The 26,974-nt window shown below is 47.4% G+C and overlaps 1 protein-coding gene across 1 annotated transcript in view; it reads right to left on the bottom strand.

Moving 5' to 3' along the window:
* Positions 1-26,974, bottom strand: part of FHOD1 (formin homology 2 domain containing 1) — an 82,824-nt gene that overhangs the window by 52,445 nt on the left and 3,405 nt on the right. The window contains 2 exon segments of the mRNA XM_015408404.1: positions 6,762-6,826; positions 7,817-7,923. Of these exon segments, the coding sequence (XP_015263890.1) occupies positions 6,762-6,826; positions 7,817-7,923 (172 nt within the window).

The raw sequence follows: 26,974 nt of genomic DNA, 5'->3' as shown, positions 1-26,974 counted from the left end.
CTATTTGCAACACACGGGCTGCCGGACGTATTAGTGAGTGACAACGGAACTCAGTTTACCTCAGAGGAGTTCCAAAGGTTTATGTCTGATAACGGCATCAGGCATATGACAGCAGCCCCGTTCCACCCGGCCTCAAACGGCCAGGCGGAAAGAATGGTCAGGACTACGAAAGTCAGCAGACCGAAAGTCCGAAGGTCCGGACATACGAAAAAGGTGAGCAAGTGTATGCTCGAAATTATGCCAGTGGTCACTTGTGGCTCCCAGCCACTATTGTTGTTGCATCCGGATCTCAATGATTTAAAGCCCACACAGCAGACCGAAAGTCCGAAGGTCCGGACATACGAAAAAGGTGAGCAAGTGTATGCTCGTAATTATGCCAGTGGTCACTTGTGGCTCCCAGCCACTATTGTTGAGATTATTTGGTCCAGAATGTATGTGGTACGACTTGCTGATGGTCGCAAGTGGCGTAGGCACATAGACCAGTTGAGGCAACGGTGGGCAACTGACCGTCCCAACGCGCTGCCAACTGAGTCCCCAGACCCCGAGGAATTCCCACGGCCTCTAGAGGAGGCGAGTACTGCAGAGCCTGAGGGCCACAGTACTGGGCAAGAGGCAGGGCAGACCCCTACTCTTAGACCCACTGAAGCAGAAGGGAATGTTCCTGACTCTGCGGTTACAGAGTCCGATGGAGTGCCACTGACGGAACCGTGCCCTGAGATTGTACCACCTCGTAGATCTCAGAGAAATCGACGTGCACCTTCCTACCTGAGTAATTATGACTGTTCATAGTGTTTTTGCTTAGGGGGGAGGGATTTGTAATGTATTCAGATGCTGCCCTGAATGCATGGGGACAAAGTGTGAATCGTCCCATAGAGAAGCTATGCTAAGCTTCAGACGTCGGCTAGGATTCGCGCCGAAAAGTATTGTGTCCAATCATATTTGAACTGTCTGTGGTGGGAACGTTTGTGATTGGGCTATTATGCGAACAACCTGATAGGTTGGAACTTGTATAGTAGGTGTGGCTACATTAGCCCGGAATGTTTAAATACCGAGCAGCTGAAATGGACAAGCTGTTCGGGCTATGAGGAGTTGTACCGTGTTGGAGAAGTTGATTGTCGAGCTGAATAAACCTGAGTTTTGCTGAAATCACTCTCTGACTACTTTGTTAAGTGCGGACTTAACACAGAGCATCACTGCCCCAGACATAGTGTTCCAACTATACATTGTGGCTAATAGTCACTGATAGACCTCTGCTCCATATGTTTATCCAAGCCTCTCCTTTCTCCAAGCTGAAGAGCCCTAACCTCTTTATCCTTTCTTCATAGGGAAAGTGTTCCATCCCCTTAATCATTTTACTTGCCCTTTTCTGCACCTTTTCCAATGCCGTATATTTTTTGTGGAGCAGTGACCACTAGAACTGTACACAGTATTCCAAATGAGGCCACACCATAGATTTATACAGGGGCATTATGATACTGGCTGATTTGTATTCAGTCCCCTTCCTAATAATCCCCAGCACAGCATTGGCCTTCTTTATTGGAGTCGCACTCTGAGTTGACATCTTCATTGGGTTATCTATCACAACTACAAGATCCCTCTCCAGGTCAGTTAATGCCAGTTCAGACCCCATCAATGTATATTTATAGTTGGGATTTTTGCCTTTGATACGCATTACTTTGCACTTGCACATGTTGAACCTCATTTGCCACATTGATGCTCACATGCCCAGCCTCGACAAAAGTGGAAGGGAAATAGGTGGAGGCACAGTTTGTATTGGTATAACCAAAAACACTTGTTTTCTCTTTTCTTATCTGCATTACCCATAATATTGCATGCTACATTGCTTACTGGTGGCCCCCTCAAGCAAAATGTCTCAAAGGCACATATAGGCATGCGTTTACTTCACAAAAAGAAAATCCCTCATGTCACAAGGGAGCACAGACGGCTTAGGTGGACAGCTGCCAGTCAGGAAAAACTACAGCTTGTTTGGCCACGTCTTCACATGAATGAGGGGGCAGGAAGTTGCTTGACAGCCTTCTGATCCCAGTCTTAATGTATCTTCTAGATCAGGGTTCCCCAACTTGGCACCCACCAGTACTTTCCCTGGAGCCCTTCAGCTTTTCAGAAAATGGGAGGGCCATCATAAGGCAGGACTTGTTATTGGCTGCCCTCATTCCAAGGAGAGGATTTTCCACAGCTGTAATGGCAGCCACGCCCACCAGTCGATCAGGAGGACTGGTAAGCTTTCCTGAGCCACCGTGAGGTTCCACTCCCCCTTCAGGCTCTCCTTTTTGTTCCTCTTCCCTTTCTCCCCCTCCTCCCACAATGACTTAGTTTCCTTTTATCAACCCTTCTCTTTCTCCCTCTCATCTTGGACTTTCCCTTAATTTCTTTTTATTCCCCTTCTGCGATTCTTTTGCAATGTGAGGAGGGTGATATTTCAGGGGAGCAGTGGCACAGTGGGTATATCCCACTGCCTTAACATCCGAACTGTGTTAGTTCGAGCCCCGTGCTGGTGTGAGCAGCCAGCCTGTTGTCCCCAGCTCGTCGTCCACCCAGCGATTCGAAAGCTTCAGCAAGTAGATAAAATGGGAACCACTCCTTAGAGAGGGTGGGCACACCAATCTCCCTTGTGGGAGGGTGTTAGCTGACGGTCGGGACTTCCTGGTCGAGGTTCGGAAAAAGGCGGAAGAACTTCTCGGCTACAAAAATCCCTGCAGTGGATGTTTCCGGCCAGGCAGTGGCAGTGTGTCGATTTGACATACGGGTCCTGAAGCCTGGTCGACAAGCAGCCGTTCGGAAAATGACTGAGCCAAGCCAGAAGACGTTTACACCGTGCAGTGACAGCGTGTGCAATTCAATGAATATATGTTGTCTTCCCTATCCCCTATGAACATTGTTAGTCCCAAGTCTAAAATGTGTAACGGTACATCGCGTTGAGCCCACTGGGGAAAGCGATTAATAAATTGAAATTATTATTATTATTATTATTATTATTATTATTATTATTATTATCTCCTGCAGCTGCCATTTTGGGGCGATGCTCCGGCTTGGGAAATCCCTGGAGATTCTGAGGTGGGGCCCGGGGCGAGCGGTGTTTGTGGAAGTGAGGTAGATCGGCAGGGATGTGAGGCCATCGTGCCTGCCCTCCAAAACTGCCATTTTCTCCAGGGAAACTGATCTGTCACCTGGAGAACAGTTGTAATTCCAGGCCTCACCTGAAGTTTGATAACCCTACATCAGAGGTGGCCAAACTGTGACTCGGGAACCACATGTTGTGCGGCTCCTGGCAGGTGGCCGGGGAAGCGAAGGGGAGCCATGCCCTCCCTTCCTTCCTTCCTTCCTTCCTTCCTCCCTTCCTTCCTTCCTTCCTTCCTTCCTTCCATTTGCTTTCTTTGTCTCTCTCTCTTTCTCTGACAAATCAATACCATTGGACAAATAAATATCATTATCAATATCTGTTTTTACCCCTTTTGCTTTTATTTTTGGCAGTCTCGTTTAATGTTAATAAAAAGCAAATTTGCATATTTTTAAATAAAAATGTGTTTGTAATATCTGTTCATGTCTTGCGGCTCTCAAGCATCTGATGTTTCTTCTATGTGGCTCTTATGTTGAGCAAGTTTGGCCACCCCTGCCCTGCACTCACCACCCTCTCTCAAAATCCCAAAGGTACCTACAGGCTTTAAAAGGTTGGGGATCCCTGCCCTAGGTCTCCTGCTAGCCCCCTGGCCCTGGGAGGGGGGAGTGGTACAGCCCTCTCCACAATAAACAGGCTCCGGGTGTCCTCTGCTGGCCAGGTGCGATCTCTTAGTTAATCCCCACCATTTAGGCCCTGCTGGAATACTTCATAGAACTGCTACTGCCTGCCTCCTCCTCACCCCACCCAAGAAATGCAAGAAGTCTTGGGCCGTCCACGATGAGTCTTGGCTGTGTGCTTCCTCCAGCCAGAACCTGCATGTGCACACACCCCAGCCTCCCAGACAAGAGTTTCACCAGTGTCTGGAGCTGCCCTCGGAGCTGTGCCCTGCGGGGCGCTGCTACCCCCCCCCCACATACACGCACACTCTCTCAGCCAGCGCAATGTAAGGAGTCAACCGTCAGCACAGCTGCAGGGCCCCAGAAGCCACCCACATAGCCTGGAGAAACACTTGCGACATTGATCCGCGCAGACAAGACTGGAAGCAGGCAAAGGAGGCTGGCGAGAGCAAATGCTGACTCAGAGAAACAACAGCCAGGGGCTGGGGCCACCGGCAGCTGATGCGAGATGCTGAGAAATGTGCAGAACAATTGCAATGGGGGGAGGAAGAGGAAACCCCGAGATTCCAAGCTGCCAGACCCCCTCTTGGGAGAGGCTGCTGGTCATCCCTTTGGCTGGGCAAAGGCATGGCGGGGCTGCACAGGAAGACTGTTCCGAGATCTGTGCTCAGGCTCTGAAATCTATTCTGTTTCCGGAAGGAATTAAAATGTCAGACCGAGACCACGAATGCTCCTTCATCGTCATTTCTGTGGGACTTGCACACAGGCAGCCGACGGGCAAGGAGGAGGAGCTTGGACCGTGCAGAAAATGGGCTGCAAACAGGTGGTGATGAACTGCATCCCCTGGAAAGGCTTCCTTGCCTCTGTCACCGTCCAACGAGGTGCTCTTCCAGTCTTGCCTTTATGTTACCCCCCCAATCCAGTTCCCAGACCTGTCCATTATATACAGGGCTGTGCAGCTCCGGCCAGTCCAGGTTCGTGCTGCAGAAACGCCGAACTCAGTAATGGGTGCCAGAATTGATCATTTCATTTTAAGAAGGCATTTCCAGTCCTTAGGACAAGAAAAGGGGATTTGGATGCCAAAAAGCCAAACCTTAAAGCAGCAATTCTGGAGGTTGGGACCACTGGCCAAGGAGGCATTACTGCAGCAGAGAATGGGACAATACAGCACAATGACCAACTGCCCTGGGCCTACAGAAACGAACAGGAGAATATTTGGGCCTCAGCTACTAGCCAGAGGATCAAGCGCCATTGGAAAGTTGAACCCACCCACCCCTCCCAGGAAGATCACCGCAGCAGAGGGAAAGATCATCCTAGCTTGGCTGCAGAGGAGGAGATGTGTGCAGGCACCTTCACTGGTCCTTCCTTGCTAGAGAAAACTGCACAGATGGGGGAGTGAGTGGAAGGGCATATTGTGTTATATGGATGGGAACTGCTCTGAGATCTCAAAAGGGCCAAAAATAAAGTAACAGCCATTCACGTGTTTTGCTGTGAAGTCGGGCTTGGATCTTATCAGCTTTTTTGTTGGTGCAAGGAAGAATGGAGGGACTTCTGATCCTGCCCCCCCTCCCCAAAAGTCTATGCTGGGCATTGTGAAACCCAATGAGTGACACAGCTGTACAGTGAGGAGGGGAATCCCTCTTGTGCCAACAGAAATGCTGGTAGGGCCCAACTGTTATGGAAGGAAGGAGGGAAATTGTCTTTCCCTGCTAGAAAACTCCCTCAGACCAAGGGTTCCCTGGAAAGTACCCTGGTCACCAGCTGTCACCACTGAGGGACCTCCTGAAAACATCTAGACTGGCATGCTGAGAAAGTATCCTTCTAGCGCAGGACCAGACCAATAACTGGGTAGAAACCCTGGAAAATACCATATAACAAGCTCTGTAGCGCCCCTGCAATCTAGCATGTGGGGGAAGAGATTGTTTTATTTATTTATTTATTTATTTATTTATTTATTTATTTAAAACATTTATTAGCCATCTTTCTCCCTTGAGGAACTCAAGACAGCTTACAATATAAACAAAACATTAATTAAAAAAACAAACACAACATTTTAAAAGCCCATTAAAGTCACTGTTTAAAAACTCGAATTAGGACAGCCATTTTTTTTTGCTGTCAAGTTGCAGGGCAGGGGTGTCGAACTCATTTGTTATGAGGGCCGGATCTGACATAAATGAGACCTTGTTGGGTTGGGCCATGTGTGTCATAAAATGTAATGCCAGGTAGCAGAGATAAAAGAAGGAGGAGGAGGAGGAAGAGGAGGGGATTGGATTTATACCTCACCCTTCACTCAGTGTCTCAGAGTGGCTTACAAATTCCTTTCCCTTCCCCTCCCCACAACAGTCACCCTGTGAGGTAGGTGGGTCTGAGAGAGCTCTGACAGAAACTACCCTTTCAAGGACAGCTCTGACAGAACTATGGGTTGCCCAAGGTCATCCAGCAGGTGCAAGTGGAGGAGCGTGGAATCAAACCCGGTCCTCCCAGATTAGAGTCCGCACACTTTAACCACTACACCAAACACAAAGACAAAGGGTTTTTTTTAACTTAAAATAAAAACGTGCTTAAAACATTAGCACTCTTGCAATATTTTGTTTATTTAACATTATCTGATAACTGGCACCTCTTATTCTGAATTATTGCATCAAAATGTCTGTGCTGTATGCAATCTTGAGTATGCTGTTCAGTTGTGTATTTGTAAACTGCAAACCTACTTTTGATTTATTGACATTCACCACAGAAATCTCATGCTCAGAGTTCTAAGTCTAGGACCCAGGTTAAAACATGAAAGGGCTGAGTGATTAAGAGAGTCTGGCGAAGCAAGGTACGATGCAGCAGCAGCAGCAGCACTGGAAGACAGAACCGCTGCAAGTGCCAGAGCTTAGACCAAGCTGGGTACAGAAGGTCCACTTTATGTGTAACTGCCCAAGACTGGCTCACAGGACCTTGGGGAACTAATCAGAAGGAATGCAAGAGTAGGCAACTGAAGAGCAAAAGTTGGGACTCACCCAAGATGGCATGCACGCGGACTGAGAGTTGTGTGCGCACAAGGAGAATCGGCCGCCTTCCTTTCCTGCAATGACAGGAAAGCAAAACAGGAGCAGGTCAGGCAATGCAATCTCAGCCCAGGAAGCCTCCCAAGAACATGCACAAGCCTTGGAGAGCCACCCTAGGAACACGTCCCCACCAGCTTTGCTAATGCCTACAGCTCACCTCTCTGCTGCAGACACTGCCTGCAACTGCACTCTTTGCATAGCAAAATATTCAGAAAACAAGAGGCCACCTCTTCAGAGACCTGCTCAAGCATGTGCACAGAATAAACTACAACAAGGTCTCCACCACAGCAATTTAGAATTATCCATATTAAAATCAAACCATAAACATAACAGTCAGCAGCGGGCAGCCTAAAATGATATTCAAAAAACAGTCCTTGGGCTAGGAGAATACCATACAGACAGCCTACAAGGACAGAAACCCTTTGCTCAATGCCTGACGAAAAAGCGGTGTTTTGGCCAGGCGCTTAAAAGGTAGTAACCAAGTAGGCACCACACGAGCCTCAAGGGGGCGGGGCAAGGTGGCACCACTGAAAAAGCCCTGTCTCTGGTTGCCACCCTGCTCAGGGCTTGGGATCTTAACTGGCCTTAATGGTAAGGAGCAGCAATTTGGATTGTGCCCGGAAACAAAAGGGCAGCCAACGCAGATCTTTCAGCACAGGGGTGATCCCTGTATCCAGCCCCTGACAATACCCTGGCTGCCATGTTTTAAACCAATTAAGCCTCCAGATAGTTTCCAAGGGCAGCCCCCAGTAAACCGCACTGCAGTAATCTTGCATGGAAGTCTGGCCGCTGTCCTTTCAAAAGTATGACCTGAATGCAAACCAGTGTGTCTGTTAATAAGCCATACTCCTGGAACTGCTCATGTAAGACAAGCTATGTCTGCAGGCAGCCTCATCAGGTTGAAAACCTGAAGCTCCTTTCCTCCCAGAGGATTCCAGAGAGGCCCATTTCCCCCATGAGAGCAGTTCTCATACCCAAATCCCCATTGTGAAGATCCGGCAAGTTACCTGATGTCCTCATAGAACCCTTCCAGTTCATCCTTCTGCTCCAGTAGAGAAAGCTCAAGGTCCAAATAGTGTCCTGATGGCAAGACCTGCAAAGTGCAATCTTCCAGCTGTGGAAAGACAAGGACAGCCCGCATCAGAAACAGCACTGTGCTGAGAAAGCGAGGAGAGGGAAGCCACACCAAGGAAACAGCCTTGAGTACATAAGGTCAGAGGAGCAGCGGTGCCAGGGCTGGGTCTTCGGGCCACAGGGGCACTTCTTCTCACCCGCAGGGTCCTCTTTCTCACGCGCGGGGGCCCCTTTCCTTTCCAAACTTCCTGTCAATGGCACCTGTGTACTTCTCAAACACAAAACGAGACTCTCGGGAAGCCAGGACTCAGGATTTGATTCTGTGCAGCTGCACACACAACGCAGATGAGTCAGAAAGGACAATAGTTCTCTGCATCCTCAGCAACAATGAAGAAGAAGAGGAGACTGGATTTATACCCTGCCCTTCACTACCCAAAGGAATCTCAGAGCGGTTTACAATCCTTTTCCCTTCCCCTCCCCACAACAGACCCCCTGCGAGGTAGGTGGGGCTGAGAGGGCTCTTTCGAGGACTGCCCCTGAGATAGGGTTGCCATTGTACTCACCCTTCGGAGCGGGGGAGCCTCACTGGGCTCCGGGAGCTCTCGCTGGACACGCGCGCGCCAGCAGCACATCACAGGAAGTGACGTGCACGTCACTCATGTTGGGGGCGTGGCCCAGATCGTCGGGGGGGGGACCATATGGTTTTCCCCCGACCTGGGCCACGCCCCCAACGTGAGCGACGTGGCTGCAGCACCTCAGGTGATGCAGCTTCGGGGGCAGAGTTCCCCCCGGGGCCCGATTCCACCGCGGCGGAAATCGGGCCTCCAAAGTGGGGATTCCCCGCCCCCCGCCCCCACTTGGCAGCCCTACCCTGAGAGAACAGCTCTGAAAGAACTTGTGACTGACCCAAGGTCACACCAGCAGCTGCATGTGGAGGAGTGGGGAATCAAAGCCGGTTCTCCCAGATTAGAGTCCATCCTTTTAACCACTACACCAAACTACTACACCAAAGCGACATCAACCCTGCCTGGTGCACGTGGACCATGTTGGCTCCTCCTGGAATTGCAGGAGAAAAAGCCAAAACTACTTAATCAGCAACCAAGAAGAAAGCCTGCATCACAGCTTCCAGGCCAAAGGTGCCCAAAGCACCAGTCTTTTTATACAGGCCACCAAAACCAAGGAAAAAGAGGCCCTTACAGTTCCTGCTTCACACGGAAAGAATCTTGGGCTTCCAGAGCTCTGCAGCTAGAAGGTGCCCACTGAGAGAGAAGATCTTGGTATCAAGGGGGCCTGGCCCCCACAGAAATTACACCAAGCCGCCTCCTTGAACTTCCAGCATTTTTGGTGGGGGGAGAAGGGAAATTGTGCATCCCACTAGATATCATGGTGAGGATTGGTGGTGAAAAGTGCCGTCAACTTACAGCGACCTGTAGGGTTTTCAAGGCAAGAGACAAATGGGGGTGGGTTGGCCACTGCCTGCCCCTGTGTAGTGATGAGGGACTTCCTTGGTGGTCTCCCATCCAAGTACTAATCAGAGTTGACCCTGATTAGCTTCCAAGTTGACTGCAAGACTGTTCTGGGCTGGTTTGCAGATTGAATTTGTTCTCAACACACCCTGTCCCGTTCCTCTCTGTTCCAAGAACATTAACAGATCCGCTCCCTGCAAGCAGCCCCAGGAACAAGCAACACAAATAGCCCCAGTCAGCTCCAGAAGCCAGGAATGGGAACAGAGACGTTCTCAGGGCAACGCAAGGCCAAAGCATTGTCTATACGGCTGATCTATCTGGGGCCCGATATGAAGTTGATTTAAATTGCAAGCTGTGCTAGAGCAATTTTATTGAAACTTCCTGCAGTTTGGGTGCAGTAGGCAATTACATATGGAAGCAGTTTTAAGTTGCACCATTCTGCAGAGGCCAAAGTGGCCTCCTTGAAATGTGAGTGGCAAGCAGAAATCTTTCTTCACCAGGAACGGTGCCCTCACAACTATGGGGGAAAGCTGATCTGTCCGTGTGGTGTGCTCCTATCACTATTTCCGCCGCAGCCACCACCATTCTGGTCTGTTCTGCCACCTTTTTTGCAAGAGCACGTCTGCCACAGATATGTTGGTGGTACAGCAAAATCCTGCAATTTGGCATTTCTACAGAAGTTTCAGAGTGACCAACTGGGAGAAAGAGTTCCTCATCAAAGGCTCCTAAGCAAGCTCAAAAATCATGGGATAAAAGGACAAGTCCTTTTATGGATCAAAAACTGGCTAATTAATAGAAAACAGAGAGTGAGTATAAATGGGCAGTTCTCCCAGTGGAGGGGTGTAAGCAGTGGGGTACCACAGGGATCAGTACTTGGTCCACTGCTTTTTAACTTGTTCATTAATGATTTGGAGTTGGGAGTAAGCAGTGAAGTGGCTAAATTTGCGGATGATACGAAGTTGTTCAGGGTGGTGAAAACCAGTGAGGATTGTGAGGCACTCCAAAGGGATCTGTCAAAGATGGGCAAGTGGGCGTCAACATGGCAAATGGGGTTCAATGTGGCCAAGTGCAAGGTGATGCACATTGGAGCCAAAAATCCTAACTATAAATACACGTTGATGGGGTCTGAACTGGCAGAGACAGATCAAGAGAGAGATCTTGGAGTTGTAGTAGATAACTCACTGAAAATGTCGAGACAGTGTGTGACTGCAATAAAGAAGGCCAATGCTATGCTGGGGATTATTAGGAAGGGTATTGTAAACAGATCAGCCAATATCATAATGCCGCTATATAAATCAATGGTGCGACCTCATCTGGAATACTGTGTGCAATTCTGGTCACCACACCTTAAAAAGGATATTATAGCTTTGGAAAAAGTGCAGAAAAGAGCAACTCGAATGATAAAAGGGTTGGAACACTTTCCCTATGAGGAACGGTTAAGGCGCTTAGGGCTCTTTAGCTTGGAGAAACGACGACTGAGGGGTGACATGATTGAGGTTTATAAGATTATGCATGGGAAAGAGCAGGTAGAGAAAGAGGTACTTTTCTCCCTTTCTCACAATACAAGAACCCGTGGGCACTCCATGAAATTGCTGAGCGGTCGGGTTAGAACGGATAAAAGGAAGTACTTCTTCACCCAAAGAGTGATTAACACTTGGAATTCACTGCCACAGGAAGTGGTGGTGGCTACAAGCATGGACGGCTTCAAAAGGGAATTAGATAAGCATATGGAGCAGAGGTCCATCAGTGGCTATTAGCCACAAGGTATAGATAGGGACTCTGGGGCAAGTGATGCTCTGTCATCTTGGTGTTGGGGGGGGTCAACAGTGGGAGGGCTTCTAATGTCCTGGCCCCACTGGTGGACCTCCTGATGGCACTGGTATTTCTGGCCACTGTGGGATACAGAGTGTTGGACTGGATGGGCCTTTGGCCTGATCCAACATTGGCATCTCTTATGTTCTTATGTTCTTAAAGCAATTATTCCCAGCATCACTCAAGCATACCAGTCCAGTTTTTTTTTTAAAAAAAAAATGGGGTGTTGTCAGAATTGGGAGGAGGAAAGCAACTTAAGCCAAAAATTGAGTCCAGCAAGACAGCAGATTTCACCTGGTTCTGAAGCAAAGGATTTGGAGGTTCTCCTCTCCTGGGGAGCTTAGAGAGAGAGAGGCAACCAGGCGCTGCCTAGAGGCATGAGAAAAATCAATTGCCACACCCCTCTGCAGGAGCTTCTGCTGACTCATGTGTGAGCATAGAGGTCTGACTCATTGCAGAGTGATGTGGCAGCTCCCTGTGACTCCCCAAAGCCACCATAGCCCCAAGAGAAGAGCTGGGTCTGGTTACAAAAACATTCCTCTGTAGGGGGAGGGGGGAGGCACATGCATCTCCCCTTTCACTTTCCCATTAGGAGTCCCTATTTTGAAACCAGATGAAAGTGGCCCTTCAAGGCAAAACATTCCAAGCACATGCACAGTCCCCCCCCCCCAGATTTAATGTGAATTTAAGCAGGTGGGGCAATGAAGGATTCAAATTACATGAAGGGCTGTAAACTACAGAGATGCAAGTTCTGTTTCTGGAAGAGAAGACCTTGCCTAGAGGGGGGAAAGCACCTGGGAATACCAGGTACAATGCTCTAAGCTAGGAGGTCTGGAATGTATCACTCTGTTAAGAAAATGAAATATTTAAGTCAGGGGGATGTTAGAATCACCGGCAGGTGAAGGGAATGGCAGGCCAAAATTTTTTTATGGGGCTAAAGGGCTTCTTAAAGATGATTAACAGAGAGGGGCAGGACAGAGGTGAACAGTTGCCAGGAATAGGAGTGCAACCCATGCACAGATTTATGCCAGCACACTAGAACAATTGCAAACTATTGTTATCTATTACTTATGGCGGTACCTGCTTAGTATTTATGGTGAGACCTCGTGTGCATGTATGCCACGTCCTAATAAAGGACTCACAACAACCAACATTTGGATGGCAGAAACTTTATGGATGATCAAATCAACATGTGAAGTTTTACGGTTTCAGCCAGGCGAATAGGCTGCCTCACTGTGGGTATCTTGGCTCTGATTCTTGGCACAGTTTGGCTGTTTAATTGTGAAAGGTTTCAGACTCCTCCTCCTCTAAGTTACCTGGAGGAAAGAAGGGGATAAAGAAGCAGAACATCACTAGTATTGGGACTGTATGCCCGAGGTGCATAACTACAAAAAGGAAGGACAAAGTGGACTGGAACAAGTGAAAATCACGGGTATTTTTACGACGGTGAGAGAGGGAAATCCTATTTGAATCTGCTTGCAGCAACCCTGGATTATGCCTTGCCACATCCTTTAACCCTGCAGGCAAGGAGTCCGGTGGATCTGACTGCCCTGTTCCCTTACTGCTTAACCAGGACTCTTGGGAAGGGTAAGGCAGAGAGTCAGACCGTTCTATGCCCACTACGAGCAACTGAACCAAACAGTCCCCTCCTCAGGTCAGTGTCCAGAGGCACCCATTCAGGCAGCACAGAGTTAATGCGTGAGTCTGATTGGCTGCCGCTACTGCTCCCGCCCCTCCTGCTTGTTTCCCATGCTGAGTTTTGGCAGGAAGGCGGCTTGGCCCCAGAGGGGGGTTGATAAGGCTCCAGCCTCAGCATTCCTGGTTTGGCATCTAAGGCAAGGCTGGCCGTCTCTCGCACCCCTCTCTTGGGACAGATACAAGCTGTTCCATTCCCTGGCTGGTTGGGAAATCTCTGAGCAGCTTCAGCGAAAGGAATACCCGCCAGGGAAGGAAGCAGAATGAGAACTCTCGCCTTTTCTTTCACCTCTTTGGGGGCAACCAGGCCACAGTCCAGAGAATAATACTAGCCTTTCCATCACCCCTCAGCTGGTCCCACGTCTTGGTAGGCCACAAGAGGGAAGTTTGTCAGAAACACCCCAGCATCTCAGAGGAGAGCAGTTCTGAGCCCTGCCCGGGAAAGGAAGATCAAGAACTCTCCTCAGACAGAAGGCTAGGGGTCAGCTTTGAACTTTCCAGCGCATAGATTTCACGTGGGTTTTTTTTTTTTTGGAGGGGGGTTGTTGGAAATGGTGCTAGCCTGCTTTGAGGCAAGTTTTCTCTGGTGGTTGGGGTGGGGGGAGAGGGATGTGAGGTAACTCAAAACCAGATGGCCAGCTTCCTTGGCAAAAGCAGCGATGCTATGATGCTCGATCTTCACATTAATAGGATGGTACTGGATGTACTTGGGAGAAGGTTTATATTTAATATTCCCAGATGAAATGGTTGGAACAACCTCTTTAGGAAAGTCTGACTGTTGTTCACATGCTAACTCGGGATGCAAAAAAACAGGTCTGTGCGTACTTGAACGCTGACAGCTGGCTCCACGTGAGAAAAGTCGAAGGCTCTGCCGTGGGACAAAGGCCTTTCTCCTGCCGAGAAAGCACAAAACCCACCACGCAGGCCACATCTATGGAGCTTCATCAGGAGGAGACGGTTTGCGCATAAATGGCAGGGCAATTCCCCTGTTTATGCCGCAGCAGACAAAGGAGGCTCAGGGAAGATGACAGGGTGGGGTGCATGTCCCTTCGGAAAGTGTGGTTTGTACACTGAGGGACACATGCACTTTGTTTCTGAACATGCACTTATCTCTGCAAAAGCAAGATCTTCATTTAAGATCACTCTCAGGAAAAGTAAAAACTGGTAACAGCAGAGCTTTCAAGATCAGAGCAGCACTCGCATCTGTTACTGGCCTTTTATTTATTTATTTATTTATTTATTTATTTATTTATTTATGTTTGTGAACAAAGTCTGAAAGGCTGTGGTCACACGGAACATTAGCCACGCTAGAGAGACAGAAGATAGGCGGATTTCCTGGGCGCGATCTCACTGCCGCATCTGGGAAGCGTAGAGCTCCCGTGGCTCACCCGAGGCTTCCCGCCGAAGATGCGGGGTAAAAAACTTGGAGGTACTAGTTTCCGGTAACCGTGGGGCAAGGGCAGGCGTCTGATCGTGTTTCCAGTGGCATCCGGCGCCCGCCCATGTCCCCTTGCAAAAAGGTTTCCCCACCCCCAAGTCTCCATGGATGCGCACAAGCACCCAACGGAGCATGCACATACTTTGGTGTACAGAAAAAAACAAACCCGTTTGCCACACCGCGCTGCTTCTTTGCTGCGCCACAGGATTGTCCTGTGATCGGCACCTCCCCCCTACCCACGGGACCTCCACGGGACGTCTGATCGCGCAACCACGCGTTATTTTGCCCCGGGGCAAACAGCCACGCCTCCCCCCCCCTGGCAATATCTGGCCCGTGTGACCAGGGCCAAAGTGTGGCATCTCTACTTGTTTGCCTCTCATACTAAAATACAGCAGCCTTCCCACAAAGCAAGGCAGGAGGTCACTCAAATCATTCAAATCACCTCACCACCTCTACAATCTAGCAAACAGCAGAACTGGGATTGTCACAGACTTGTTCGTAAATGTAAGCCCTCCGAACTCGGACCCCAAATGCTTCGTTCTACGACTATATAGGCTAGATCTTACCGCTGCTGCTGTTGCGACATAAATGCAGCCTGCGTGGGCCTGCCCTTGACATTAACTCGGAAACTCCGGTTAGTATGCAATGCCACAACTCAGTTACTATCAGGAGCTACGCAGAGTATGTGCATATATCTGTTCTGCAGTCACTCCATTGGCTGCCCATCAGTTACTGAGTTCAGTTCAAGGCACTGTCACATACAGGGCACTTCATGGCTATGGGCCCTTGTACCTGCAGGACCGCCTCTCCTCCTAGGCTCCACCACAACAACTTTGTCCAAGCAAGACCTTCTAGGAATGCCTTGCCCAATTGCTCATATGTGTACACTGTCTCTTGCGGTCCCCAGCTTGTGGCCCCCACGGGTCAGCGGTAGAGCATCTGCTTGGCGTGCAGAAGGTCCAGGTTCAATTCCAAACATCTACAGCTAAAAGGTTCAGACAGTGGGTGAGGTGAAAGACCTCTGCCTGAGACTCTGGAGAGCTGTGACCAGTCTGACTAGACTATCTTGACCCCGATGGATCAATGGTCTGATCTGGTATAAAGGCAGCTTCATGTGTTCATCAAAACAGGATTGTTCAGGAGGGCATTTCTATAAAGACGATAAGGCTGTACTACAACAGAATGGTTCAGGAAGGGCTTTTTTTACAAATAATGAGATTATATACTACACCACTGTGAATAATATGCATTATACTGGTCCCGCCACACTGTCTTCTACTCATATAACACCATTTTCTGCATTTGTTAAAACACTGATTTGTTAACATATCGAATACCTTTCACTTTGTTTCAGTTCTGGAATCCTAGTCTGATCATGTTGCTTACCAGATTACTCATTCCATTGATTGCATTGATTTACACTATGTAATCCATCTTGGGTCTCAGAGAAAAAGGCAGACTATAAATAGTGCAGACAAATAAACAAAACTTGCCAAATGAAATAGTAGAAACTGCAGTAATATTTACAGGGTTCAAGCTGACATTATATAAACTGATTTGGAGCTCCAGTGAATGAGACTAGATCTCAAGGCAAAACATGGCTTTGACTTACTGTCAGTGGGCTAGAGCAGGGGTGTCAAACATATGGCCGGGGCCCCGGAACTGGCCCTGTCCAGGGCTCTTATCTGTCCCATGAACAACTGGTCATTACCTTTATTGCCAGATGACAGAGGCTGTGCATTTATCTCCCTACATACTGTCCCAGTGCTAATGAGTAATGGGCAGTAGAAGTGGGAGAGTGGGCATCAAGGAGATTCTTTAAAGAAACACTGTAAGAGTGTTAATGTTTTAAGCATGTTTATATTTTGAATGGGGCTGCGGTGGCTCAGTGGTTAAGATGCTGAACTGCAGGCCGGAAGGTCGGTAGTTCAGCAGTTCGAGACCCAAGTGCCACATGATGGAGTGAGCTCCCGTCTCTGGTCCCAGCTCCTGCCAACCTAGCAGTTCGAAAGCAAGAAATTGCAAGGAGATAAATAGGTACTGCTTTGGTGGGAAGGTAACAGCGTTCTGTGCACCTTGGAAACATCTTCGGACAGCGTTGACTCTTCGGCTTGGAAATGAGCACCGCACTCTAGAGTCGGATTTGACTGGCTTTTGAGCAAGGGAAACCTTTACCTTTACTTTATATTTCGGGTAAGAAATAATTTATTATGTTTGCCTGTGTCCTTTATAAAGTTAGTATCTCCAGTACCTGGCATTACACTTTACGGCACACATGGCCCGACAAAGTGACATTTATGTCAGATCTGGTCCTCATAATAAATGAGTTTGACACCTCCGGGCTAGAGAGATGCTCAGCTTTGAACAGGGGATAACAGAACAACCAACAGTATTCCCAAATTGCAGGGCTTAAGTCTGTTTGTGAAACTGCCCATTCACATGCATGCATCAGGCTATCCAGGATAATTGAAAGGGTTTGCCAGTCTGCTCATTTACCGGAAAAGCTGGGGGGAGCTAGAAAGCACAGAAAGAGGTCTGGAGATGAATGGTGGCAAAGACAGTGGAAGAATCACCACCACTGCAACCACAGCGTTGCATCCAGCACAATTATTTAAGGTTTTTCACAACACTTCTAATTGAGTCTCAAATGGATAAACAATGGTGTGTAAGTAGTGACAGGATTCTTTGCTGGTAAAATCTCTCTGATCCACAGCAGGAAGCAATCAGCAGGAGTTGGTTACCTTGAGGGTTTCTGAGACTGAAGGCCAGACACTTCTAAATTAGATATTTGCCCTTTGTGGGCAACAAAATCTTGCTAACATAAAATCGGGACTACCCTTGCTAGGATAGGGAATCTGTCAGTTGAGAAAACCTCCTGAAAGTCTCTTAAACAGCCAGAACAAAGTTCAAGTCTAGTGGCACCTTTAAGACCAACAAAGTTTTATTCAAGGAAAAGCTTTTGTGTGCGTGCACACTTCTTTAGATATTTAAGGAGACAGTAATTGAAGAAAACTGTTAAATAAAGGGGCTCCGGTCATTTACAGGCTTCCAAACCGGCCATTTTTTGGAAAGGTGACTGAACAGGTGGCAGTGGAAGAATGTGAGGGTTTTGTATTGTTTTTTCCTGAATGACACATCTGCCCATGGCCCTTTTCAGTCTGGGCTGAGATCTGATTTTGGAACAGACATAGCACTGGCTGCCCAGACAGACATTCAGTGTTTAGATATAAATGCGGGAAACATGACTTTGCTTGCATCCACACCTGGTTTGATACTGCATTATTGCTGTGCTGCAGAAATGTGGATTGGTTTGTCCACACAGGAAAAACCCAGTTGAAAGTCATTGCAAGTATTGTGCTGTAACTAAACTCACCCCACATGAGAACCACATTCAAAATGCCCGGGAATCAAGAGAGCCACATTTACTTCTATCCCCAGCACAAGGCATGTGCTGCAGCTTCCTCATTCCTCTGGTAGCAGTTGTTCCAAGGTAGTAGTTGTTCCAACAGAAGTCTGACTTCCGCTGCATATTAGAGCAGATTTTAGTGGGATCAATCTGTAAGCATCTGAAGGACCACTTAGTGATCCGGGGAAGTCAGCATGGTTTTGTCCCCAACAGATCTTGTCAGACCAACCTGTTTTCCTTCTTTGATTGTGTGACGAGCTTACTAGATCGTGGGAACTCTGTTGATGTGATTTACCTGGATTTCAGTAAAGCTTTTCATAAGGTTCCACATAACATTCTGATGGGCAAACTGGAAGACTGGGGCTGGACTATAGCACAGTTCGGTGGATAGGGAACTGGTTAGATGACCGTACCCAGAATGGTGGTCAACTCAATGGCGTTTCATCAGATTGGAGGGAGGTGTCCAGTGGGGTGCTGCAGGGCTCGGTTTTGGGCCCGGTACTTTTCAATATTTTATCAATGAGCTCGATGAAGGGGTAGAAGGGCTACTCATTAAATTTGCTGATGATGCCAAATTGGGAGGAGTAGCAAACACCCAAGAAGATAGAGTTAAAATTCAACAAGACCTGAATACTCTGGAGAAGTAGGTTTAAATTACATGCAGAAAGGTATCGGCCGGATATTAGGAAAACCTTTTTCACAGTCAAGAGTGGTTCAAAGGTGGAATCAGCTGCCTAGGGAGGTGTTTAGCTCCCCTTCACTGGCAGCTTTCAAAAAGAGGCTGGATGAATATTTGTCAGAGATGCTTTAGGCTGGTCCTGCATTGGGCAGGGGGTTGGACTAGATGGTCTGTATGGCTCCTTCCAACTCTATGATTCTAGCACAAACCCACCAGGCAAGGACCTTGCCCACTTTCCTGAAACATGGGGTAGGTGCCACATTGGGGAATGGTGCTCAGAAGAGCCACAGGTGGCATGCGAAATAGTCACATGTAGCTCCCAAGCCACTAGTGAGCATCACTGATCTACAGGATCAAATGCCATTATTTTATGATTTTGATTCCTTTATTCAGTATATTTGTATTCTGCTTTTCTCTGCAATGGGGACCCAAAGCAACAATATAGGGGGAGCAACAAACAAGACAAGGACGGGGAAACTTCAGGTGAAGTTCTGGGCCTTTTGTCTCTGCCAGCTAATCTCCTGCCTGGCCTGAGGCTAAGAGCCCAAGGACCAAGACCCCTTTTGCTCTTCCAAACCGACTGACTGCAGGGCGCTGGGTGTGCGTTCAGTTCCCTCAAGTCACTTCTGACCTACAGCAACCCTATAAATTAATATCCTCCAAAACATCCTATCATTAACAGCCTTGCTCAGGTCTGACAGACTGAGCGCCACGATGGCTTCCTTCACTGAGTCACTCCATCTCATGTTTCTTTCCCTGCTGCCTTCCACTTTTCCTAGCATTATTGTCTTTCCCAGTGACTCTTGTCTTCTCATAATGTGACCAAAGTATGTTAGCCTCAGTTTGGTCACTTTAACTTCTAGGGAGAGTTCAGGGATGATTTGATGTAGAACCCACTTATTTGTCTTTTTGGTGGTCCACAGTATTCATAAAAGTCTCCTCCAACACCACACTTCAAAGGAATGAATCCACTTTCTTCCTGTCCGCTTTCTTCATTGTTCAGCTTTCACACCCATACATAGTAAATGGGTAATACTATGGTATGAATGATATTGGTTGCCAGAGACACATCCTTAAACTCGAGGATCTACTGGGATTAAGGAAACAACCTGGTCCTAACTTGTCATTTTCACTTGACTGCAGTCAGAAGGTGGTACTTGAGAAGACTCTGCATTGTGGAAATCTTTTCTACGGACTTCTACAAAGATCTGTCCTCTACCCAATTTACATTGGGTTCTTAAGTGAGACCATCTGCAGCTTTGGAACAACATCCAGCTTTGCATTTTCATCCTGTAAGTGCCCAGAAATGTCTGTCCCTTCTCTTGGTCAGCATCTGGTAGCCGGGGTCAAGCAGCTGAGGGAAACAGCATTAAAAAACTGAACCAAGACAAGATGGAGGAGATGCTGCCAGTCAATAAAGGCTGACATTCTGGATGAGAGGGTTTCACTAACACAATATGGGAGAAGTTGGCTTTAGCCAATGCCTTATATCAGAGCCTACCGCTAAAGGAAAAGCAAGTTGGATCACATGGCACAATTACTGATTTCCATAAGTTCCCTCACTTTCTCCCCATTACAACCAAAGGATTGTTATTCAAGAAGCCGAAGTCTTGGGAAAATAACTCAAAAAGTTTGCAACTTTTGGTCTGAACTGCGCGATACTTTTCCAAAGACCTGCTGCATCTTCCCAAGGTGCTTAGAAAGAAAAGCATAATATATGTTTCTTTTGTAGGGCTTTAAAACACAACATGCTTTGCTCTATTATGACAACCGCTGTCATGTTTGCAATATCCAACCATAATAAAAGCTGCTATTTTGAGCATACAGCTCTGAAGCACATGCTTGAAACCTGAGCTTGCTTTGCTGGAGCTCCTTAGTCATCAACAACTACCAAAAAAAAAAAATAACCCATGACTACGTGGACATCAGACAGTCCGCTAACTCAGGCCAATAAAGAAACATGCAAACGAAAGAACTTGTCTGGATGGTTCATCCTCCAGTCCGAAGGAATCAGCATCCCTAGTCCTGCCTGCCCTCTCACTTGCCATCCAGGCTCACACCCATCTGTTTAGCGGCCAGCCAAATGGCCCTGTGAAGCTCGCAAGTAATGGTCATCCCATACTCAGAGGAGCTCTGTCTGTGAACATGATGGATCCATTTGACTAACAGATGTTGACAGACCTGTCCCCCTCTGTGGCTCCATCCTTAAAGGTGGGAGATCAGCAGCAATGTGGAGTGGAAGATTTTCCGATGCTATAGTTTTCTTTGCAAAATTGTCTGCCCCACATGTATAAATCTATTCTATTTATTTATTGCTATCAGAGCTGTTGTGCTGCAAATCAATCATGTTAAATGGGCTCAACGTGGGATTATGATGCATGAACAAACCCCAGTGTTTGTACACGGTCCAGATTTGCACATGGTACATTTGCCTTCTTTTGCTAATGGTACTTAAATTTTGTTAGCATGACTTAAATTTTTAAATTATTTATGCCAGTTTGAATTGGTAAACCTTCCAGAAATGTTTCACAGAGAACCCACATCAGTGGAAACCCAAGCCAGGTAGAGCCTTTGTGCTTGTATCAAGCCTAGATAAAAGGTGCAGCAAATAAGCTAACCAGTTGTGGCCACCGAGAAGATCATTACAAGAACTTGAGAGCATTTGGTCTGGTGGGAAATCCAGCTGCATCCACTGGGATTTGAGGGACTGAGCAGACAACTGGTGGCAGAGGGTTGTAGGCAGAAGAATAATGCCAGTCCACCCCAGAAAGATGTCATTTTTAGGATTAGAAGCCAGAAGTCTTTCTAAGTACATAAAAGAGGAAGATTAACTAAACGGTGTGACTGAGTGGCAGGCATCAGTGTCAGTTATATCTGTATGGGGTCAGCTCATATTCCCATAGAACTACAGTCCAGTCAATATCTTGTCAGTGCAGGAGTTCTAAGGGAGACTGTAAAAGAATTTGAAACCAACATGCCTCCCAAGTGCTTATCTGATGGTTCCCAAAACCTTTCAACCCACCTGACCTTGCCAATTCATGCATATTTTGCTTTCTGCAGCTATCAGCACATGCATTTATCTCTTGAGCTATCTGGGAGAGATCACCTCCTGCCGAGACTGTTGCGCAATAAAGGAAAAGAAGCTCTAGGACTATGTTCTAGTCCATTGCAAAATTTTCTGAAAACAAGGTAAAGTTGTTTCTCAGGTGTTTCCCAGCAGAAAAATGTTGGGTGTGTGTGCAAAGTGCTGTCAAGTCGCAACTGATTTATGGCAGCTGATTTACGGCAACTCTGTAGAGTTTCCACGGCAAGAGACGTTCAGAGGTGGTTGGCTATTGCCTTCCTCTGCACAGCAACCCTGGACTTCCTTGGTGGCCTCCCATCCAATTACTAACCAGGGCTGATTCTGCTTAGCTCCTGAGATCAGACAAGACCAGGCTAGCCTGGGCCATCCAGGTGAGGGCAAAATGTTGGGTACCCTAAAAAAATCCAGTATATACCAACATCTTTCCACACGTACCCCAGGCTACAAAGTACTCAGGACTGAGAAGTCATTGGATGCTAGGATGACTTTTTAGGCCTTTTGCATTAACAAACCAAGGTGGTCGGGAGAGGCAAGAAACTAGAAACAAGACCAACCGCCCCATCGTGAGTTAACATACCCACAGACCAGCAGGGCAAAGAGGGAATGAATAGTACACACCTGACCACAGTGATAGCAGGTTATCGAATGGTGAGTTTTAACTGCATTCAATCTAAATAGGGAGACCCCTTGATACAAACATTCAAGCTCCCACAGACTGTCTCTTGGAGCAGTGTCCAAAGCTGAGCCTAATTAAACTGCATTCCAAGCCACAAACCCACAGTAAATTTTAGAAACAATGGGGATCACTAAGCTTCAAGTCTGCCAATTTTTTTGGGGGGGGGATTAAGGGAAACCTATAATCTACATTCCAGAATTGCAGTGAAGCACAAGTCACCCACTGGGGATCTGCAAAGTAGTTTTATCTTGCGCTTGGGGGCCTTAGCAAGACATTTGCCTTCATAAGAAAAAAGGAAAAAAAGAACATGGGATCGCTCTTTGCCGTGGCTCTCTCTGTCCAATTTAACTCTTCTAGAATGATGAACACTGCTTAGATTTATAATAAGAGTCTAAATATTGGAGGGGGGGAGTCAGTCAGTGCAGCCCCGTCTTCCTGTCACATTTTAATCCTACACTTTCTCCGAGAAGGTTTGAATGGCTAATTCAGGGGTGTCAAACGTACGGCCTATGGGCTGGAACCGGCCCATCCAGGGCTCTTATCTGGCCTGCGAGCTACTGATTGCTTTTATTGCCAGATGACAGAGGCTGTGCATTATGTCCCTGTATACTGTCCCAGTGCTAATGTGTAACGGGCAGGAAAAGCAGGAGGGTGGGCAATAGGGAGATACTGTAAGGAAATATTGTAAGAATGTTAACGTATAAACGTGTTCGTGTTTTCAGTAAACAACAATATCATTAACTGGGCTTGCCTGTGCCCTTTATAAAGTTTATATCTCCCGTACCTGGCATTCCATTTTATGGCACACACGGCCTGGCCCGACAAAGTGACATTTATGTCAGATCCAGCCCTTGCAACAAATCAGTTTGACACATCACTGGGCCTTATGTGGTTCTCCCCCCACCTCCATTTTACCCTCACAACAACCTTGTGAGGTAGGTTACATTGAGAAAGAATGACTAGCCCAAGGTCACCCAGTGAGCTTCCATGGCTGAATGGAGTGATGATCTGAACCCGGTCCTAGTCCAGCACTCTGACCAACATATCATGGTGGTTCTGAAGGAAAGAGGTTCCAGAGAATACAAAATTTAGCAAGCCACGTTCTGGAGCCTGTGTGACCATGAGCTATAGTTATCAGTTGCAAACTGCCTGCTGTGTAAAGTGCAGCTTATTGATTGACTGGTTTTATTTTAAAATTTCCATGCCGTTTTCCACCCAATTCAGGGCCCTCAAGGCAGTGAATCTTAAAACAAAACATTAAAACATCTGAGGCACTAAAAATATTTAAAATACAGACACATAAAATATGTTAAAGAATTAAATAAAATATAACATAAACAGATAAAAACATAAAACCCACGGACAAGGAGGAGCACTGGTAAGAGTTAGTGAAGGGAAGCCAAACAAAAAAAAAGGTGTCACCCACTAGTGGACGATAACAACAGAAGGAGGTACCAGGATCTCCTTAGGGAGGGTGTTCCAGAGTTCCAGCACAACGGCCAAGAAAGACCACGAAAGTTGCCAGTGCCACCCATGTAGCCCTCAGATGGTGGCTGAACTGATGTTCAAGCCTCCATCTTTCTCCAAGCGGCTAACACTTTACCCACAAAGGTGCAGCATCCCATAACTCCTCAAACCATCTTGCAGGGTCTGGCAAAAATCTGTAATTGTGCTTTTTAACACACTGGATCCAAGTGCCACAAACATGGCACCACTGGAGCAGGAAAAAAGAGGGGACCCCTTCTATTTGATCCTAATTTGTACCACCTGCATGCCACACTGCCCCAAGGCCTCTGTGATGCCAGTTTAACATCATGGCCCTGGCCCTGGGCACAGCAGCTGTGGCAGCCTAGGAGGCTACTGGCTGAAGAGCAGAGTTATTAAATAAAAATGTAAGAAAAGCCCTGATAGATGAAACCAGTGATCCATCTAATCCAGCATCCTGTCCCGCACTGTAGCCAAACGGTTGCCTTGGAGGGCTAAGAACAGGGCATAGAGATTGTATCCACTTTCTCCACTTCATGTATAAATCTCAGTCAAGGCTTCCCGTAGTTGTCTTTCTTCTAGATCAGGGGTTCCCAACCTTTTTGAGCCTGTGGGCACCTTTGGAATTCTGACCCAGGGTGGTGGGTGTAACAATGAAATGGCTGCCACAGGAAAAAAAGAAGAAGAGATTGGATTTATACCCTGCCCTTCACTACCTGAAGGAGTCTCAGAGCAGTTTACAAACTACTTTCCCTTCCCCTCCCCACAACAGACACCCTGTGAGGTAGGTGGGGCTGAGAGAGCTCTGATAGAAACTGCTCTTTTTCAAGGACAGCTGTGCCAGAACTATGGCTTGCCCAAGGCCATCCTGCAGGTGCAAGTGGAGGAGTGGGGAATCAAACCCGGGTCTCCCAGATTAGAGTCCGTGCACTTAACCACTAAACCAAACTGGCCACTACACCAAACTGCCAACTACAAAATGCCAGGGAGCAACATTAGGCATAAGTTTCAGAGTGACTCTTCAACGTTTTAGGCAGAAGTCCTGTTTAATAGGATGCCTTTTAATCCGTACAGCTGACCATAAGAAGCCCTACTGGGCACAAGCCCCACCTGGCCTTGCCCACTTTTCCAAAAACATTTGGGGCGTGCACCAGGAAAGATGTTGCCAGGCACCACGGTGGGGACCCCTCTTCTAGACCAAAGAGTCCCAGACTCTCCAGCCTTGACTCATAGGGAAGGTACCTCAACCCCTGATCACTTTGGTTACTCTCATACTGACTTCACAGAGGCGGCCGGCCACTTTGCACAGTGCTTTGAGCACCTTCTCACTTCCATGGCAAACTACTAAGCAGGAAAAAAAAAAGTGAACTCTGCAGACAGCCAACCCCGGGTGAGTGAAGAAATGCCCGCCCACTCTGTCTAGAATGTGAGTCAGGAAGGGGGGAAGAGCTGCTGTAGCACTGTACCACAGATGCTCTGTACGGCACTATGGCAGCTACTCTTCTTTGCCTTAATGGTAGGGAGGGACAAACAAGGCCAGGCTGAACTACCATCTATTGGGATGCATGATTTTGTTTTGGGGAAAGGAGGTCCATGGAGAAGTCCAGCTATTGTGAGCTGCACGGCAGCGAGCAAACAAAAGGGAACAACACATCTGTGCATGGCTGCCTACCAGTGTACCCTCTAAGCTGAGTTAGTGTGAGCTAGCTCAGTTTTTTAGGCTCCGGCTCACACAATTTTGTCTTAGCTCAGGAAGGATGGCTCCAGAGCAAATTAATTTATGCGGCAGTCAAATTGCTCACCCACAACTGTAATGCCAGCAGCTCACAAAGTAGGATTTTTGCTCACAAGACTCCACATCTTAGAGGGAGCATTGCTGCCTACCATCTACTTGCCACAAGTAACCAGGGTATTGCTTAGGTGTCAGGACTGATGTAAACACGTCACGACGCTTGTGAGAGGGACTACTTGCACAGTTCTTTGTTTGAACCGGGCCACCACCCCACGTGGAACAGCCATGTTTGCCAACAAAGGAAGTCAATCTGGGCATAGTGACCGCCCCCCAGCAATCCCCTCACAACTAGGGCAGGTGCACAGTCAACCCAGGCCCTGGACCACAGCACACAGCAGTATCGAGACAGTGCTATACTTAGCAGCACTACATGGAACAGCTGCTTCCTCCCAGACAACACACTCAGGCCTGGAAAGGAAACTGGCTCATCCCCAGACGGCCCATCACTCAAAAACACCCCCCCCAGCAGTTTCTAGGTAAACACCAATGCCAGTTTCCGTGACTTTCATAACATTAGCCGTAACCTCAACCTTCCTAATTCCAGTCTCATACTGTCTGATCTCTTCCTGGACCAGACCTCTTATCCAACTTCTTACCTATCTATCTAGTACATTTTTTAAATCCCATCCTTCCACCAAAGAGTGCGGGCAGGGTAGCACATATCCATCAATCTACCCATCACAGTTTTATTCTGCCTTTCCTCTGTGCAGCTCACAGTAGCGTACATGGCTCTCCCTTCCCCTTTGTACTCCCACAGCAACCCTGCGAGGTGGGAAAGATGAAGAGTGTATGACGGGCACAAGGTCAGCCAGCAAACTTCATGTTAGAGTGGGAATTCGAACCTGGGTCTCCAAGTTCCTAGTATGACAATCTAGCCACTACACACCACACCAGCTCTCATCCTCCTACGGAAGAACATGAGTGCAGTTTCCATGCAATAAGATCTCCTCCTCAGGCACTCTTTTGTCAAAACCTTTTGGCTTTTCCTGAGGTGACCAAGACCCTGGTTGTCCAACTGTGATTTTTATTTATGTTATTTGTAGTCCACCTTTCTCATTGGGACTCAAGGTGGATTACACACAGGAAATCAATACGATCCACAAGATGGGACATCCAATGATGGACCTCATCTGCTCCCCACGCCTTATGTAGCTACCTTATCTGTTCAGTGTGGAATGTAAATGTATTTAAAAAGACCTTGCGTGGAGAAGGGAGTGCAATAGAATGCTTAATTTTAGAGACCTATCAAAAAGAGGACACTTTCAATATTTAAAAGTTATATTCCAACTGTTCTTAAAATGGCTTAGATATATTATCAGATGAGTTGGTTGGAGCATCTCATACCTATTCTAGCCAAAAGGATTTTTCTTCCTTTTAGACCTTGTTTCACTCTTTAGGTACTAATATTTTGCATATTCCATCCCTAAATTAATTGTTAAATGTTTCCCGTCATCGCATGTCTTCCTGAAATAGATTTAGATGTTCGTTTTAGTCCAAAGCGCCTCACCCCTCTGACTGGATTGTGTTTTATTTATTATCTATCGCTCGCCTTTCCTG

The sequence above is a fragment of the Gekko japonicus genome, unplaced genomic scaffold (genome assembly GCF_001447785.1).
Source record: "Gekko japonicus isolate JY-2015 unplaced genomic scaffold, Gekko_japonicus_V1.1 scaffold717, whole genome shotgun sequence".
NCBI lineage: Eukaryota > Metazoa > Chordata > Lepidosauria > Squamata > Gekkonidae > Gekko > Gekko japonicus.
This window is presented reverse-complemented; position numbering and strand designations above follow the sequence as displayed.